At 35.2% G+C, this 18814-nt stretch overlaps 1 protein-coding gene across 2 annotated transcripts in view; it reads right to left on the reverse strand.

Moving 5' to 3' along the window:
- Window positions 1–18814, reverse strand: part of SGTB (small glutamine rich tetratricopeptide repeat co-chaperone beta) — a 35715-nt gene that overhangs the window by 5859 nt on the left and 11042 nt on the right. Inside the window, exons 4-8 of one of the 2 annotated variants that reach the window (XM_019743982.3) lie at window positions 18380–18449; window positions 15981–16080; window positions 5048–5152; window positions 1327–1465; window positions 1157–1219 (exon numbers count right to left, since the gene is read on the reverse strand). In XM_019743982.3, the coding sequence (XP_019599541.1) occupies window positions 1157–1219; window positions 1327–1465; window positions 5048–5152; window positions 15981–16080; window positions 18380–18449 (477 nt within the window). The remainder of the gene's footprint in view (window positions 1–1156; window positions 1220–1326; window positions 1466–5047; window positions 5153–15980; window positions 16081–18379; window positions 18450–18814) is intronic. The other variant, XM_019743991.3, reaches the window with a different exon arrangement.

An 18814-nucleotide genomic window follows, 5' to 3' on the forward strand; every position in this document is an offset into this window, starting at 1 on the left:
CACACCTCACTTCAGTACTTGGCATCTTGAGGGCTAAGCCAAATCAGAAACCAAAAGAAATCCATTTTCGTACCCTGCTGCAATAGCACAACCTGAGGCCTAAAATTGGGCAACAATGTTGAAAAGACAAAACCTCAGAGAGACACATCTGTTGTATTTAGGTAGTAAGACCCACTTAAATTGGTTGGCCTCAATCCTGAGACACAAAGAGTTACCGAATTACTTGTAAATTAGTCGAACATTATTTCCCTGATAATAAAAGCAAGAGATGGCTTTCCAAATACCTCATTTAGAGTCAGTGATTCAAAAATTAACTACTGTCTACAAAGACTTCAACTAACAATTTTAAACTACCAACTGCTACAAACCTAGCAAATGTTCAAAAGACTTTTTTATCTCACTAGGAATGAGCCATCTGTACACTTCATCTCAACTGAAGATTTAGTGGATGCAAGACATTTTTTTATGGAAACAAAGATGAGTAAGAAGTGGGGCTGCCTTCCAAGGGTGCAGCATCTGGTACAATAGTTCTCAGCCAGAGGTATGCAGTCACCTAAGGAGCTTTATCTGCCCAGGTAACAACCTGCGCCACTAAACCAGAGTTTCCACATATCAGACAAGAGCATGTGTGTTTTCAAAAAGATCTATAAGTGATTTTGTTGGTTTGAAAGATGGGGTACATATAAATGAGAATTACATTAAAAGTTCAAATAAACTCTTAAGATAGAAAGGAAGCAGATAATGCTGACAGGAGAGCTTGGGAGCCACAATAGCCAAGATCCTCAGACCCCAATTATTAGATATTTTCCTAGGGCTATTTTCATGTGAAAGAATGGTTTTTAACCTTTTGTAGACATGCAGACCCCTATGCCAACCTGACAAAAAATAAGGATTCCCTAGAAAAATGCACATATCCACAGGTACAAAAATGTTTATATACAATTTCAGGGAATCCACGGGCTTCCTGAAGTCTGTCCATGGCTTTCTCATAAACAGGTACACGGGCAGATGAAAAACCTCAGCCACAGCATTACATCACCACTCTGTTATGTTACCACCGCCATCACAAAGGCTCCCTTATTTACTTCTAAAAAGTTTTGGAATAATACAGCTTTATGGAAAACAGCCAGCAGAGCAGAAAAGGAAATATACTCACCATACTAATGAATGCTGGATTATTTATTAAACTAGCCATGTCAAAGCTCAATCCAGTTCCTGTCTGTAAAACAATTATAATATCTGAGAATTATACTAACCACTGAAATTTAATTACAATAAATTGTGAATGACAGAAAATACTTCACTCATTTAACATTAATAACTTACCGGACTGGATACCTCTCTTAACTTCTGTTCTGCTATTTTCAGATTTGACTTATAGGAATCATTTTCAGGGTCAAGATCTAGTGCCTTTTGGTAACTTGTAACTGCTTCTTCAAATTTATTCATGGCAGTAAGGGCCAGCCTGAAAAGAACAGAGTAACAGAGTGTAAGATACATGATTAAAGAACATCAGGACATCACACACATTGTCCAATTTCTGCCTTGGTATTCAATTTGAATCCAAATTATACTTAGTCTATTCATTATACTATGGTTCACAGAAATATCCCTAAAATTACTTTTAATTCTAAGATTCTGTAAGCCTGGAATCTCTCCATTCTGCTTGCTGACACCTTGGCTGTCCCATATTAATCATGAACCTAATGCTTAGAAATGAACCGTACCTACCCTTCCATTTTTAAGACTAATATGTGAAGTAATTTGCTTTATAAATGATTAAGCTCCATAAAGGTATGAACTGACTAACAATCTTGTGGTTACATACCTCCATGATGCTAAAACCACTTCAAGGACTCTGAACTAGATTTGTGCTTCGTAAGGTCACGCTTTCTTCCTACTTCCTAGCAGAGACACTGAGTCACAGTAAATATCAGTTCACCATAAAAGATAAAAATAGACTGTGGGCTATCATCCGACTATTCCTGAACAAGACATGTTACTTGTTAGATAGATAAAATTAGCATCATTTACCAGTCAAATAACATTTTTCTTCTAGTCTAGAGTTGTTAAATTTTTTTGTTTTCTTCCACTGAGTTAGAGTTTATTTATTGGAAAATGACTTCACAACTAAACAATAACGGTATATATGGAAAGATAGTATTGAGGTTTTTTTAATTTGCTCTAGGTTTGTTTTTAACAAATTACACCAATTACCTCACAGACCTCTGATCTCAATAAAATACAGTGCTTACCCACAGAGAAATTCTCAGACACTAATTAGTTTTCTACCAGTCAACCATGAAAGATACTTCATCAAAGTCCTCAATTAATCAGCAGTCAATAAATACTTATTGAAACCTTATTGTGCACAAGGCACAATTTTAGATTCCACAATGAAAAAGGTAAAGTTCTTGAGTTTAAGAAAATGTCATTCTACCTGGGGAAGACAAGCAACAAATATGCAAATAAAATAATAATATTAAAGAGAATGAATAAGGGAGCTGCTCAAATGCAGCCACATTGAAAAGACCTGAAAGATGAGAAGGAAGCAGTCATTTGAAAATCATGGCAGGAGCATCCTAAATAGAAGCGGCAGTAAACGCAAAAGGCCTGAGAATGACGTAAGGTTGGTGTGCTTAGGCAACGGGACAAAGGATGAGGAGGGAGAACAGAAATCAAAGTGTAGAAAGATGATGTCAGGGAGTAATCAGGTGCCAGATAATATAGGGCCATGGTTTGGAGTCTGGCTTTTATTCTGGTTGCAGTGGAGTGACATGATCTGATTTACGGTTTAGAAAGCTCTCTTTGGCTGGTCTCCAGAGGCTCCACAAAGAGGGGAGGCGGGGCAGGGCAGGGCATGGAGGCAGGGAGACCAGTTAGGAAGCCATTGCAGTAGCCTAGGTCAGAGATGGTAATTTGGACTAGGGTGATAAGCAAAATAGCAATCAGTGCTTGAATTCAAGATATGTGTGGAAATTGGAATTAACAGGACTTACTGATAAAATGTGTCAGATATAAGAATGAAGGATGACACCTAGACTTTCGACCTGAGCACTGGTAGGTGAATGATAGTAACATTTACTGAGATGGGAAAGATAGAAGAAGAGAACAAGAGTTCTGTATGGGACATGTTAAGTTTAAAATACCTATTAAACATATAAATGGAGATGAAAAGAAGTTGAATATTAATATGGCATTCAGACATATAATTTAAGATATGTAATAACTTAAGAGATCCATCAACATGTACGGTTGATTTCTCATTATTCAGAGTAGTTATGTTCTATAAAGCTACCACAAACACTGATTTAGCAAACACTAAACAATTGCTCCTAGGGGAAATATGGGGTTAGGTTCCTGTGGTCACAACATTTTCGCCGACCAATCAATACATAACCTTGTTTTATGGGTTTTTCTGCTTGTGGAAACCTTATTGAATATATAGTATTGATTCATTAGCATTGAACTTAAAGCCAATAGTACTAATTCATGCCTGAACAAAACTTACCTAACGTGTATTTTTTTTCATAAGGCACATTACAACCTTCTTGTACTTAGGAACACTAGAAAATACTTCAGCCAACATTTGGATCCATTGTAAACAGGGAAATCAACAAAAGGCACAAAATGCAATATATATATATATATATATATCACTAAATAAACTGCAAAAAGGACACCATTTACAGCTTGAGCGCTAAAACAAAAAGGCAGGGCATCGCTTTATCTGACCTCAGCTCAGATCTCGCACGTCAAGTGACTCAAAATTTTCACCACACTGTGAATGAACACAAAAGCACAATGAATATTGAGTTGGGGTTACAAAAATAGTTCAGCAAGTAGGTGAATTCATAAATACAGAATCCATGAATAATGAGTATCAACTATAGATGGAATTCAAAACCATGGGACAGGATAAAATCAGAAGAGAGAAGAACCTGAGAGACTGGCAGCAGAGGAAAGGCCAGAGCCCTGAAGCACACTGTTATTTAAAGGGGGCAGAAAAAGGAAGAAGCAATAAGGGAGACTGGAAAAGAGCAGCCAGTGAAAGAAAGGAAAACCAGGAATTGTGGTGTCACACAAGCCTAAAGAATGATTTCAGAAATAACACCTTTTGTATTTGATTTTCAAAAAAATAAAATAAGTTGATCATGCCAAATATGAAAAGACGGGTAGGGAGAGGATACAGAACTAAACTTTGGCCTTGGCAAAACATAGACACTGGTGAACTTGAGCAGAGCTCTCAGCTGAGTGATATAGACGAGTGAGCCGAGAGAATGAGAGAGGATGAAGATCAGACAGTAAGTACAAACAGCTATCAGGGGCTTTGAAGAGAAAGAGGAACTGAGAAATGACGCAGCCTGTGAAAGGATGATTCCAGTGTCTGATTCTGTACGACCTTTTCACATGCGGTCATCATCACTGTTAGAGACAGGAAAACTGATGTTGGAGAAAAGAAAGGAGAGGATGGAGAAGGTACAAAGGGATGAGATCTGAAGCATGAATGAAGGAGGCATTAGTCTTAGGTAAGAACCCTTCCATTTTAACAGTAGAAAAGGCAGTCTGTGTGGACACAAGTGCAGGTAGTTTGATTTGGAAGTAGGAAGATGAGCTCCTTTTCTTCAAAATGCCTCTATTTTCTCAGGTACAAAGCAATATCATCAACTGAGAGTCGCCATGGAGGATGTAGTAGAAATTTGAAGAGAGAAGAGTAGGTGTCAAGCAATCAACTAGAGAGCGGTACAGTGAATTTAGGAGGAAGTAGAGTAGGACTGTCTGCCAAAATCTGAGTGCTCATGAGATTTGTAGCCTTAAACATGAAGTGAGTCTACTCATTATGGCTATATGATTTTCTCTAACAACCAACCATTCACCATATAACTAATCATTTCTCTCCCAAATCACAGAAACTGCAGTGATTTTCTCCCTCAATGTATATTTTATCTTTTTGTTAGTTGAGAGGATGCAATATTAAGCAGGAAATTCAAAACCAAGCCATTAAGAACAGCATATCTGATACAACTTGGCACGACTTTGAACTTACCCCATTCTCCCATAGGCCTTGCTGTACTTTGAATCAATTGCTATTGCTTTTTCACAATCCTTTATTGCATCTGTGTAGTGACCTAATTTACTCTGAGCAGCAGCCCTAAGAGAAAGAAAAGAGAGTTTTATGATAAGCAGCCTTCAAGGCATTAATTTAGATTTTCAGGTTCTAATAAAACTACATTTCCCTTGTCCCAATTTGTATATCACTCCCAGTAAACATCTGAATCAAACTGTCTAAGATAGTTCTATAATCTAATGAAAACAAAATTCAGAGAAAATATGCAGGCTGCCTTTCACTGTTTGCTCTGCTATAGAAAAGACAAACATGCGGACCACACAACTGATCTACCTATTTATTGCCTTTTTAATTTGCCCAAACTGAAAACACTAGGACATTTGGTGTCACTAGGGAGGCACACTGAGAACGGCTTCTCAGAGTGCTGTGCCATTAAATGATCACTTTCCTAGTACGGTTAAGATCACCTAGCAAATCTAAGTTAAAAAATCCAACTTACCTGTGTGCCTAAATCTGGCTGTAAATGAAGGATGGCAATGTATTCCATCTACTTAGCACAGAATCTCAGAGCAATTAAGGACTGTTTAATCCCTTCCAGCTTACTTCTAACAAAACTCTGCTGGGATAACTGGGACCTGACAATATAATGAACGCACTCACTACCCCTCTACACAATCTTGAGAGCAGACAGCTCTCTGTTTCCCTACAGTGGGCTGACTCCAACCCTCAGGGCACTAGCAGACCAGTAGAATTTCTGTTCAACGTGCAAGTCCTTCCAACTGAAAAGTTCCAACGTGTCCCCTGCCCTGCTTCCCACTACCACCCCATTCATTCTTCTCCAGACTACATAGTTATACTTTCTTCATTTAACTAATATATCTATTGAGGGTTAGCTAATGCACACACACTTTTCTAGGCATAATAGATAGAGCAGTAATCAAACTAATATTCCTGCTTCAATATTGCTTAGATTCCTGGGGTTGGGATTTGGAGGGAGCTGGCAGGCTATAAAGAAAGCTGGAGGTGAATCCGTTTTTCTGTCAGCTTTTCTTTTTATAGCATGACTGAGACCCTTACTTCTCAAACTAAGATTACAAAACTTGAAAGAAGTATACAGTCTCCTTTGCTGCACTTTAAAAAAAAGTACAGGAATCAACAAACCTATTTTGGTAGTTTATGTGAAAAAGAAGTATGGGTTTATTTGATGGAATAATACAAACTAACAGCATGACAAGATGGTCACTAAAAGAAGAGGATAGAATTATCACTTTCAAATAATTATGAAGGAAAAAATGAAATAAAATAACCCAGTCAATACAAGAAAAGCCCCCCCTCCAAAAAAAAAAGCCAGGGGGAAGGAAAAAAACCTAAAAAAATAAGATAGCAGAAAACAATTCAAATATACAAGTAATTACAAAGTTGCCTAGATAAAAATCAAATTCTCAAATTGTATAAATATCACTTAAGACATAATCACACACAGGTTGAAGTTTAAAGGGATTGAAAAACACTGGACACTGTGACACTGGAATGTGAATTGATGTTATCTGTATAAACGGATGACTTTTCAAAAAGAATATTTCCTAGTTCTAAAAGGACCTGGAAGCAGTAACACTTGAATAGCAATGATAACCTCTTGCAACCAGATCTTGGTTTTTAAATACCATTAGTAGAAATAGCTGAACCCACATCTAGGGCAGAGAAAGTACAAGGCAAATCTGGAATACCGTGTTTCCCCGAAAATAAGACCTACACGGTATTATATATATATAATATTATATTATATTATATCATATTTATATACCGGGTCTTATAAGACCAGGTCTTATAGTAAAATAAGACTGGGTATTATATTAATTTTTGGTCCAAAAGACGCATTAGAGCTGATTGTCTGGCTAGGTCTTATTTTCAGGGAAACACAGTAACTTGTCTCAGAAAGCAACCAAGTATTCAAAAACAAATGAAGTTATATAAAAGGACACACAGCCAGTTTAAAGGGGCTCTCCCTAGCCAAATGGGGATAATTTAAATACAAAAATAATAAAAAGGGTAACTTATTATAACACATTGAATAGTGAATATTTTAAAATTTATGAATTTATAATTATACTCCAAAAAGTTGGGGGAGGAGAAAGGAGGAGGAAAACAGAAAAGGGGGTAAAGGGAAGAAAGCTCTCTACAGAAATACATAAGGAAATATATGTAAAGGATATGATAAAATTAGAAAATCATCATTTTGTAACTATCAGCGTATTAATGATTTAGGAAAAGATCATTGAACGGATGATAAAACATTGAGTAAAAGACTGTCGGGAAACAGGATGTTCACATGATCTGACACCACAGATTATTTTTAATTACAAAAGGAATAATAGAAATGGTGGTCACCACCCCAAGATATCAAACTTAGAACACCATTAATGGAACAGTTTGAAATTATGTGCCTTCTAATTTAATTCAATAAATGGTACACATAATCATTTATGAAGACTTCATACCAAAATTTAACCTAAATTTAATCATGAGTAAACAATCGCACAAATCTAGAATAAGGCACATTCTATAATATCATTGGCCTGAATTCTTCAAAAAGTCTATGTCATGAAAAACAATAAAAAAAGACAAGGATATTTTCTAGATTAAGAGAGACTAAAGTGAAATATCAAAATGCAATTCATGAGCCTTGACTGGATTCTGGATCAAGACATAGCTATAGAAGGTATTTGGAGGAAAGTTGGAGAAATTTCAGTATTTTTTTTTGAGATATTTCAGTATTAATGCTAATTTTCTTACATGTGAATCATATGACACTAATGTGGAATATATCCTTATTCTTAGGAGATATAATTTGTGTACTTAGGATCAGCAAGAAAGTTGTAATTTTATACACACACACACACACACACACACACACACACACTCACTCACCCACATAGAGACAGAGAGATAGAGGAAGTAAAAATGGCAGAATGTTAGTTACTACTGATTTTAGGGTACATGTGTATGGATCTTCATCATATTACTTTTACAGTAATTTTAAATAGTTTATAAATAAGTTTTAAATTATATATATATATATATATATATATATATATATATATATATATCTATCTCACATGCTGCCATATGACTGCTTCACCATGAGAAGTCTTCAAGTTGAGGCAATTCTGCCTTCTAAAATTCACTGAATCAATTCAACTCAAACTTTTGTTGAATATCTATAATCAGCTAAACACTGACCTCAAAACCAAATATAAGAGATGAAAAAAATATATCTCTGCTCTCCAATCTTTCACTGTCTAATAGGGAAATAGACATGTAAATAAATAAACAGTATGATAAATACAACAATGGAAGTATCAAAGGAAGGGACAACAGAGAAAGGTGTGGTTTAACCCTATGCAGAGCTGTTTAATAGAACTTTCTGTGATAGAAAAGTTCTTTATCTGTGCTATCCAATACTGTAGCCCCTAGCCACGTGTAACTAAAGAGTACTTGAAATAAGCTAGTGCCATTGAGGACCTGAATTTTTTATTTTATTAATTGTAATAATTTACAGTTAAACAACCACCTGTAGCCAGGAGCTACCATATTGGGCAGCACCACTTCACAGGACATGGCAGGGGAGGCATAGGGGCATGGTCAGGAGGTTGCGTAGAAAAGAAATTAAGCAAGTCTTCCCAAGAGAAGCAACACCTAAAGGGTCTTGAAGGATGACCAGCAGTTGACCAATTAGATAAAGTAGGAAATATTCTAGACACAGGAAGGAGTACATAAAAGCATGGATAAAAGTCCCACCATGGTATTTTTAAGAGATCAGTAAATTTCACATTACAAGTGCATAGAAAGTAGAGAGAAGAGGAATGGAGTAGGAAGAAAAAATAATAAAGTGAAAAGAAAAGGAAGAGCCTAGATTATAAAAGATTTTATGTATCATGCTGAGAAGCTTAAATTCAATCATGTAGGCATCTGGAACTAGTGAACAGAAAGCCAAGAGTCAGATGATTAATGTCACAATTTAGAAAGATCCTTTTGGCAGAAGAATGGAGTGGGAAGTGCAAGTAGAAATGGGAAGCCACTAGTTTAGAAAAGTTAAGAACCTGGACTAAGGGAGCAGTGATGAAAAAGGAGGGGGTAACAAATGAGTTACTTGGGAAATATAGGGACAGGGAAACAGAGGAAGACACCCTGATCTCTGGATTCAGATACTGATAATAAAACCAGGAATACAGCAGGGAGAATCAGATCCAGAAAGAGTGGGCAGATGGGAATAGAATGACAGTTTCAATCTTGATAACTTTCGCTTTACATACAAACTGCAAGCTAGGATGGAAGCGGATTTGCCTCATTCACAAAAGAAAGAGGAGAGAGACTGAACCTCTGAAGCCAGGAAAGGGAAGAGAAGTCAGGCTACATTTTAATCTCCTGTGAGATGAGGCCAAACATGCCAGTGTGTGACCTGAATAACAATGTGGTCTGCTCTCTCTGCCCCTGCCGTCTGGTTATCAGGGCATAACTAATGGAATTCCAGCAGGACAATACAGTTCAAGTTCCCATATTTTCAAACAACCTTGCTTTCTTTAGCTTGTTAGAGCAAGAGCATGAATATTACTTGTGCTCTGTTTTTATAGAAAATAAGGCAAACAAGAAATCACAGGTATCTTACATTTCCCACACTATATGTATCCTGCTAAATAAATTATCGCAAAAACCTGTTCCTACAACTAGGAATGACATTGTTTTTCAAAGAAACAGATATTAAAGGCCTAGGACTATGCTAGGGACTATATATATATATATACATTATTGCTCCTCACAACTACCCTGAGAACTGGTTAGCATTATCTCTATTTTACAAGTGAGGAAATTGAGGCTCAAAAAGGTTAAGTGGCTGCCCAAGGTCACACAGCTAGTAAGGGGCTGAACTGAGTGAGATTCAACGCCAAGTTCAACAAACCAAGTCCAAATCCCAGTGAACCTAATGACTACATGGTGCTATGGAGGTGAAAACAAAAAACAAAATACAAAACAATGTGGTCTCTGTTCCTATCTTTCTCAGAGTTCACGCTGTCACTAGCATTCCTTGGTACAATGCCCTAATGATTCCTAATTTTGCCTTTCAAAGTACACTTTCCAACTTAAAATGGCTTCCCCCCTTCCTCTGTCTTTCCAAGTTTTAGCTGTCCATCAAATCCAGCTCCAACTCAAATTCCCCATCACGGGAGAAGCCTTCCAGACAAATTCTTTCCATCACGCTCTCTTTCCTGTCTATCTTCAATTCTGTTTATTGCTTCAGTCATTCAACCATCCAACCACCCCAGAAACATGAGACTGCTATGGGTAAAGTAATGTACTCAGCAATGACATTGTACAAAAGAAATAAGAATATTATCTAGGGACAGAAGACATAGAAAACTATCTAGTTTAATATGAAACATCATTTAATATTGTAAAGTACTTAGAAATGTTTTAGACCTATACTCAATCGTTTGTTGTTTTATGTATAAAGTGTTAATGTGAGTGCTTAATCACTTCAACATTGATGGAAATTTCTTATATTTCTTCTGTAGTCCTCCATGTACCCTATAAAAATTAGCAGAACTCCTGTGAGGTACTATAGGTACTATAGGAGATACAAATAGATACAAGATCCAATCTCTGCCCTTCACCTGAAGAAATAAAACAAGTGTGCACATAACTGTAAGATAAGACAGAGTATATGATCAAGTTACATAAATGTTACATATCATCGTAAGTGCTAGGAGTATAGAAAAAAAGCAAAAATAATTAACAGGTTTTCAAGGAAGGACTCAGGTTTTCCTGGTATCTAAGCTGAGCCTAAAGCATCATTAGAATCCTAAAAGGTCAAAATAGAAGAAAAATGTTAGAAAAGAAAGACCTGTGCCAACTGATCATTTTCTAACATATAAAAAGTCACTTCTATAAACGGTATACTAGGGTTCCTCCTAGTAAGTTTAATATAAGAACAATATTTTGATTAGTAATAAAACTGTAAAAATTAGTATCAAAAGGAAGATTTAGATCTGCTATTCTGAGCTTCCAACTCTTGGCAGCCAACTGGCTAAGAAAAATAGCAAGGGGCAGTTGGCAAGATTACAGGCTATTGAGATATTTATAGCTACTAGAGTCTTAAAAAAAAGATCCTAAAGCTTTATTTAATACGTGTATCAAATACAGTTTTCTAATTATTTAATATTAAATTGCATGCTCTATTACTGAACTCGTCAATAAATATATCATTTAAATGCGAAAGAGAAGTATAGTTATTGACTTCAAGTTAACAATAATTAAATGAAAAGCAAGCATAGTTACTGCCAAGAACATCCTCTAATACAGCACTAGTGGGCCTAAGACTACTAATGAGCCTTAATCTCATTAAAAATGAATGATTGATTTAGGCTCAGATTTACCATATTCATAGTGAAAAGTGTATGGCTCACTGTGCTTTATAAATAAGCAATTTTCTGGTAACATTTATATCTATCTGGTCATAACATTTTATGATGCTACTAAATGTATTTCAAGATTTCACATGCTAAATTAAAATATTATGTAATTACATCTAATTACAGAGAATGAAATTCAAACATAAAACCACAGCTTGGGGAATTCATTCTCCACAAATTATTTGGATTTTCTATTTTTCTGGGTTAAAATATTAGAACAGGTTAATAATGGGATTTTTGTGTGAAGAAAGAAAATGTAGGTTTCCAGTATCGTCAAGTAAATCCATATGGATCCAACTCTTAGACAAACAACAACTATAAACCACAAAAACAAGAGAAAAAACTAATAGCAGCTCAGGTGACCATGAAAAGGAAAATGGCTAAGCAAACTGTGGTACATTCAAACAATGAAAATATTACTTAGCAATTAAAAAAAAAGAATGAACCACTGATACATGCAACAACATGGTTGAATCTCAAAACCATTATGCTGAGCTAAAAAAGTCCCCCACGAAAAAGTACATATTGTATGATTCCTTTCATGTGATATTTTAAATGAGAATAAATTTAATCTATGGTGGAAAAAAAAACCCAAAACAATGGTTGCCTCTGGCGAGTGTTTTAGACAACTGATTCTGAAAGAGCATGTGAAACTTTCTGGGCTGATGGTAATTTTCAGTACTTGTTAGGGGTTTTAAGTTACATGGGTATATGCATCTGTCAAAACTCAGTGAAAGTCCAGTTAATATTTGTGCATTTTACTGCATGTAAATTTTACCACAAAAAAAATGTTAAATTTTGAACTCTAGTTAATGAGATACATGCTAATGTATTTAAGGAAAAGGGGACTGATGGATGCAATTTACCTAGAAATGCATGAAAAATAAGATAAATAATGAATAGAGGCACAGAAAGATAAATAAATATGTGATATAGCAACTATACTAAAAATGGCAAAATCTATGTATGCATGCGTATTCATTGCAAACTTTTTTAAATTTTGAAAATTTTTATTAAAAATATTACAAACGATGAAAGGGAAGGAAAATGACACTAGCTTAATTCAGAACAAGGCCTATCAAACTAACATCATTTCCTTTTTATTTTAACAGGGTTACCACTAGACTGATACATCAGAGAAAAACAACTGACAACATATTTGGACCCAATAAATTTGGAATCTGTTTATATTCTGATCAGGGCAAAAAAAAAAAAAAAAACACATTGCACAAATAATAATGGTAGTAGCTATTGTTGTGTACAACTCTCTTTACGAGACACTTTACTAGCAGTTTATTTGTATTAACTATTTGATCTCTACAACAATCCTATCAGGTAAATACTATTATCCACATTTTACCAAGAGGAAACTAAGGCATACACATGTTAGGTAATTTGCTCAAGGTCACAAAGGTAGTAAGTGGCAGAGCCGAAAATTAGAATCCAAAGAGTCTGGCTCAGAACCCCAGCTCTTAATCACTTCCCTATGATTGCTCCCTTCGCTGACTTCATAACTGACATCATGTAGTCAACATAATGTAGACACAGTAGTCTTCTCACATTTGTGGGTGACATGAAACTAGGAGCAAAAGCAAATACATTACTTTACAAATGATCCAAAAAGATTATGAATAAGAGACTGTAGCAAGATAAAAATCTACAAGGATAAGCTGTAAGATCCTGCATTTGAATCCAGACAACCAACTTTACCTCCAGTAAGAACACGGGTACACAGCAGGTGTTTGGCAAGAACATGTCAAATGAATACATGATTGAATGATAGGATAGAGCAGGGGTGTCCAAACTGCGGCCCGCAGGCCAACTGTGGCCCGCAATCCATTGTTAATTGGCCCGCAGCAAATTCCAAAAATATATTTAGTTTACTTAAATAAACCAGGTGAGGCAATACGTACTTTACCTCGAGTGAGTGGCCCGGCTGTTTGTGTATTTTACCGCATATGGCCCTTGGTGAAAATCGTTGAAAAAAGTTTGGACACCCCTGGGATAGAGAGAATGTGTGAAAAACAAAGAGAGGCTTTAATAAACCAAAAGCAAAATATGAATTTAGTAAATAATGCTATAAAATGCTAACATACAATTATGTTATCTAGAAGTAGATTAAGCGAAAGCCCTACAAGACTGTTCTCTCAGACCAATGCCAGATAAACTGTGTTAACTTCTGGAGCTACACAGTAATAGATACAGGTAAACTGAAACAAGTTTAGAGCAAAAGTGCAAGACATAAAGCTGTACAATCTGAAAAGTTATTGAAGAAGCTGCGAACATTTAACACGGAGAAAAGAACTCAAATGAACATGGTAGAAAACTTCAAACCGTCGAGTACTGTGATAAAAAAAGAAGAAACATACATATTCTGTAAATAAATGCCCTTAAGAATAAAAATAAAGCCTACTGAGTGAAGCTACAGGAGCTACATGAAAACAAATTCAGTGTGAATATAAAGAAGACAGAATTTTCTAACAAAAATAACCACAAAAGAAAAAGTCGGCGGAGAAGGGACTATCTCAGAAGAGTACGAATACCCTAATATGGTAAGAATAACTCAATGAAAGGCCAAATTAACTTAAAGATCTCGTTCAAATGTAAGAACTTACTATATAATGAAAGGTCATCTTTATAAGGCACTGTTATAAAAAGCTTCAGATTGGTTAAAACATTCATACCAGTCACCAAAATCGACTTGCAATGATAAAATTTAAATGTAAAGGAAAAATAAGAAAATAGAAGTGATTTGTCAAGTCTGTAAATGGGGAGAGCTTTATGCCTAAACACATTGGAGTAAAACTCAAAAAAAAAAAAGGAAAACAAATTTTTCTATATAAATATTTAAAACTTTTACATGTGAAGAACATCCTTTAAAAGGCAAGCAATAAGCTGTACACTGAGGACAAAGGGATTGTATCTTTAATATAGAGCTGTGCTGTCCAGTACAGTGGCCACAAGCCACATGCAGCTACTGAATTTAAATTAATTTAAATTGATATTAAATTAAACGTTCACAATTTAGGTCCTCAATTGCACTAGCCGTATTTCAAGTGCTCAACAGCCACGGTGGCTAGTGGTTACTGTATTAGACGATTCAGATATAAACATTTTCATCATTACAGAAAGTTCTATTGGAACTGTATATTTAAAACAGAGTAATTTAGTGCAAGGAATTCATTACATAGCTGATAGAAGAGCTGAGGTGCCAAATGGGGGGAAGGCGGCACAGCAATCCAGAGATTAGCGACAGCGGGAAGCCATTACTCCCTAAAACAGGACAAAGTCCAAAACCCAACATCACCTGGCAAAAGCTGGGATCATAGCAGGTATCTTGCGTGGGAGCTGAAGACAAGGATGAGAAGCAGCCCCTGCTGGATAAACTCCCTGATGTAAAAAGAGGAGAAGAAATAGCCCAACTTCTCCTTTCATTCTGTCCAAACTCCTGCCAGCCAGCATGTCCCATGGCTAAACCCAGGCAAAACTCAAGTGACAAAGGAGCCAGCAAAATGCAGCTGGTAGGGGTCAGACCCCTTTTAAAAGGGATAGAACAAGGAAAGAAAGAAGTCTGAGGTCAAACAGGGTAAGGCCTGGCACAGGTACAAATAGATAATTTAGAGGGGGAAAAAATGGCCAACATTTTTAAAATACCCTACCTCACTAGAAATTAAGTATAAATTAGAACAATTACTATTAAAATAACATTATTAAATTAATAATAAATAATTCATGTACTTAGTGCTGATAAAGGTATAAAACAGGTAAAAACATATACACTCATACACTCCTAGGGGAGCAAATTAATTTTCAAAATATTTTAAAAGAAATTGGAATAACTTTCCAATTTGCATGAACAATTTTTAGATGTTTATACAGTTAGACCTCCCGAGTGCATTTCCAAGGATAACTCAAGTTTAAAAAAATCAGAAAATAATTTTAGAAACAAAGATGTTCATTGCGGCTTTAAAATATTGAAGAAAAAAAAAGGACAACTTCAATGTCTTCCAGTAGGTCAACAGATAAGTAAATTAAGATACATCTATCCACTTATTAAAAGAACACTGAGTGTTTGTCAGCCACAGTGATAGGTGCTGGAAATATTAAAAAGATTTTATAAGTAGTAATAATACTTATAAAAGAAGTAATAATAGACTAATTTATATCAATTTAAATAATGTTGATGAAGGATTTCAATAATAGAAGAACATGTTTATGATATGCCTAATGAATAAAGCTGAATCTAAAATTGATTACACATCAAACAAAATATGCCAAAAGGTTAGTAACAGTGGGTGCCTCAAAGTGGTGAGTTTACTGTTTTCCTTTTTTATACTTTTCTGAACTTCCAAAATTTTCTAAATAAATAAATTTTACAGTTCTCCTTCAGAACGTTAATGCAAATGTTCTAGAACTATAAACATGCCACAATAGTGCCAGTTTACCTGTTGCAATAATAAACCGCATTATTAGGATCCAGTTCTATCGCTTGTGTGTAACAATCTACTGCAGCAGCATAATTTTCTTCTTTCATGTGGTTATTGCCTAAAATAATCAGAAGGTATAGTAAGTACAATATACAAGAAAAATATAAAGTCTGAAAGATAAGTTTTAATCATAGAAACTACAATAATACGAAGGTCAGCAACATGATTTTTCAGTCACACAGGAAATAAATTATTATATTAATGTTTGTATTTATAAAATTCAGGCTTCAATACATGAGTAAAGGCAACAATTGCGATTATCTCATGGCAAAATCTAATCTCTTCTTACCTTCTTTTTATCTTCATCTCTCTCCTTCCTTTTAGAGCCAACGCAACACCCTCCCCCATCTGGACTTGTATTCCACTTCTTCCTTGTCAAAATATACATCTGCTAAGTAACCAAGCCCTCAGAGCTCTGCTGTGTTGGTAAGCTGGGAAAGCTGATCACGCTAACATGTGATGGGCAGATAACATGTATATGTGCTATTTCTTCCAGACACAGATTCTTTTTAAAAGGGAGATTATTGGAGATTAATTTCTAGAAAGACAGAATTTCAGATACCATGGCTAGCCTACAGGATACTGATTTTCAGGAAGAACATCTGCAGATACATCACAATAAGTTAGCTAGGTTAACAACTGGCCAGTAAAATAAGGAATTTCTCATTGGCTATCTTTCATATTCCATTCAACAGAAAAGTGCCCTGTTCACTTTTAAGTGCCAGTGTTCAAAATGGAAGATTTTAAAACAGTAGGATTAGGAGGAAGGATTTGCATCCCAGAAGCCTCTATTGTTCCTTCCAGCTGGCCCTAAAACAGAAGCTCTCCTATTAACTTTCTTTTTTAATAGATCATTAGCTACTCAATGGGAGGAGGGTGTAAATTTGCAGGGAACAGAAATAGGACGATGAAATTAAATGCAGGTAGATAAAAGCATCTAAAATCACAAGAAGTTACTGCAAATTAAGAATCAGAAATACATACAAAGAATGACTCCTAATGAGTACACGACGGTTTCTTTTGGGGTGATAAAAATGTTCTATAATTATGGTGATAACTTCACAACTCTGAATATACTAGAAACCAAGGAATTTGCATACTTTAAAGGAGTAAATTGCATGGTATGTGAATTATAACTCAATAAGGCTGTTTTTTAAAAGTTAAAAAAACTAATTTTTCTCCCCACCACCCCCCACAAAATGAATATAAGCTTCTAAGGCAGCTAAGAGGATAACATAGCTTTTATGACTGAGCACAAAGTTAACTACATTAGCCTAAGTACTTAAATAGATTTGCTTCTTCCATATAAAAAGATTTACATTTTCTGAGTTATTGGGATTTCCTTGTTACTGTTGGGCCTTTTGGTCTCAGTGTAGCATTTTATCATTATTATTATTATTATTTATTATTATTAAAACCCATTTTATGGCTTTTCCGGTAAACCACTTCAAATGTATGTATACATATAGATACATTTATACACATTAATGAAAAAAGCTGCAATTCACAAAATAATATGAAAAAATTCAGATAGATCTAACTAACCATTATACAGCACTTTATAGTTACATGGTACTCTCCTATAAAATTGTCTCCTTTAATTATCAAAACAACCTTATGAGAGATGTCTATATTTCTGTGATGTGTCAGGGAATAACAACAATGTACTCTCTTCTTGGTTTCATCAGACTATACCAGAGTTCTTCAGAAGCAAAGCACACAAAAAATATTTGAAAGCCACCTTCCAGGAAGGTGTTAGTTGGCCAGAAGCCTTAATTAACACCAATAAGTGTAACATACAGCTTGGAGTAACCTTATGCTTGACCACCTCTCACGGCCATCTGTTTTCACACAACAATGACTTATTTATTAAAATCAACAATGCTTCAATATTCACGATTAGAAAATTTGATAATATAGTCACAATGTGCTAGCTAATAAACACATCAAGTGCCTTATGCACTTAATAAATTTCAAAGAATCAAAAACACTAAATATATGAAACTTAAAATACTGCAAATCATTGTCATCTTTTGATTAAGCATGAAGAAGAATTGGAATCCTAGAGTATACATAGCAAATACAGTTACAAGTAATCACCCTTAAGTAGTTTTGCAAGTTTTACGCATGACAGATCTGCTTCTCTTAAAGCAAGCCATACACCTATGTGGCCCACAGGCTGTTCTATATTTTCAGGCTTCTTCCCTGTCACATTCATTCCTGTTTCACAAATGCCATGTGAGTTATGACAACCCAGTCTGGCAGTGTAAACCAGAATTTTGTCGATTGACAGAGTCACCTTCGCCAGAGTTTCAGAAAGTTTTACTAACTAAAAAATTTTTCTATGAAATATTCACCTTCATCTTTTAATTGGTCAGCTTTTCCCACATCTTCAGGCACTGAGTTTGAGACAGGCATAATGTCATTCTGAAATTAAAAATTAATAATTTCCATTTACCTACATTAGGAATCATCCCAGAGATCTATAAGTAAGACAATCATGAATTACCCATATTATAGTAAATCATCTGTAATTCCAATGTCGTGAAATCTAACACCTAAATAATAGTGTTAGCAAGAAATAGGGGGAAACTCCTCTGACATACTTTTATTAGACAAACGAATATGTGGAATTTTTCTAGAAGATAATGGGCAACTGTGAATCAAAATAAATTTTACTTGATTTTTCTTTACCCAGAAATCCTTTTTCATGAACAAAAAAGGAATCAGTATACAAAGAATAAGAATAGAAATATGTTCAAGGGATTGGTTATATTAGTGAAAATTCTGAA

Source organism: Rhinolophus sinicus, chromosome 3 (genome assembly GCF_057876585.1).
Source record: "Rhinolophus sinicus isolate RSI-liver-muscle chromosome 3, RSI-T2T, whole genome shotgun sequence".
NCBI classification, from domain to species: Eukaryota; Metazoa; Chordata; class Mammalia; order Chiroptera; family Rhinolophidae; genus Rhinolophus; species Rhinolophus sinicus.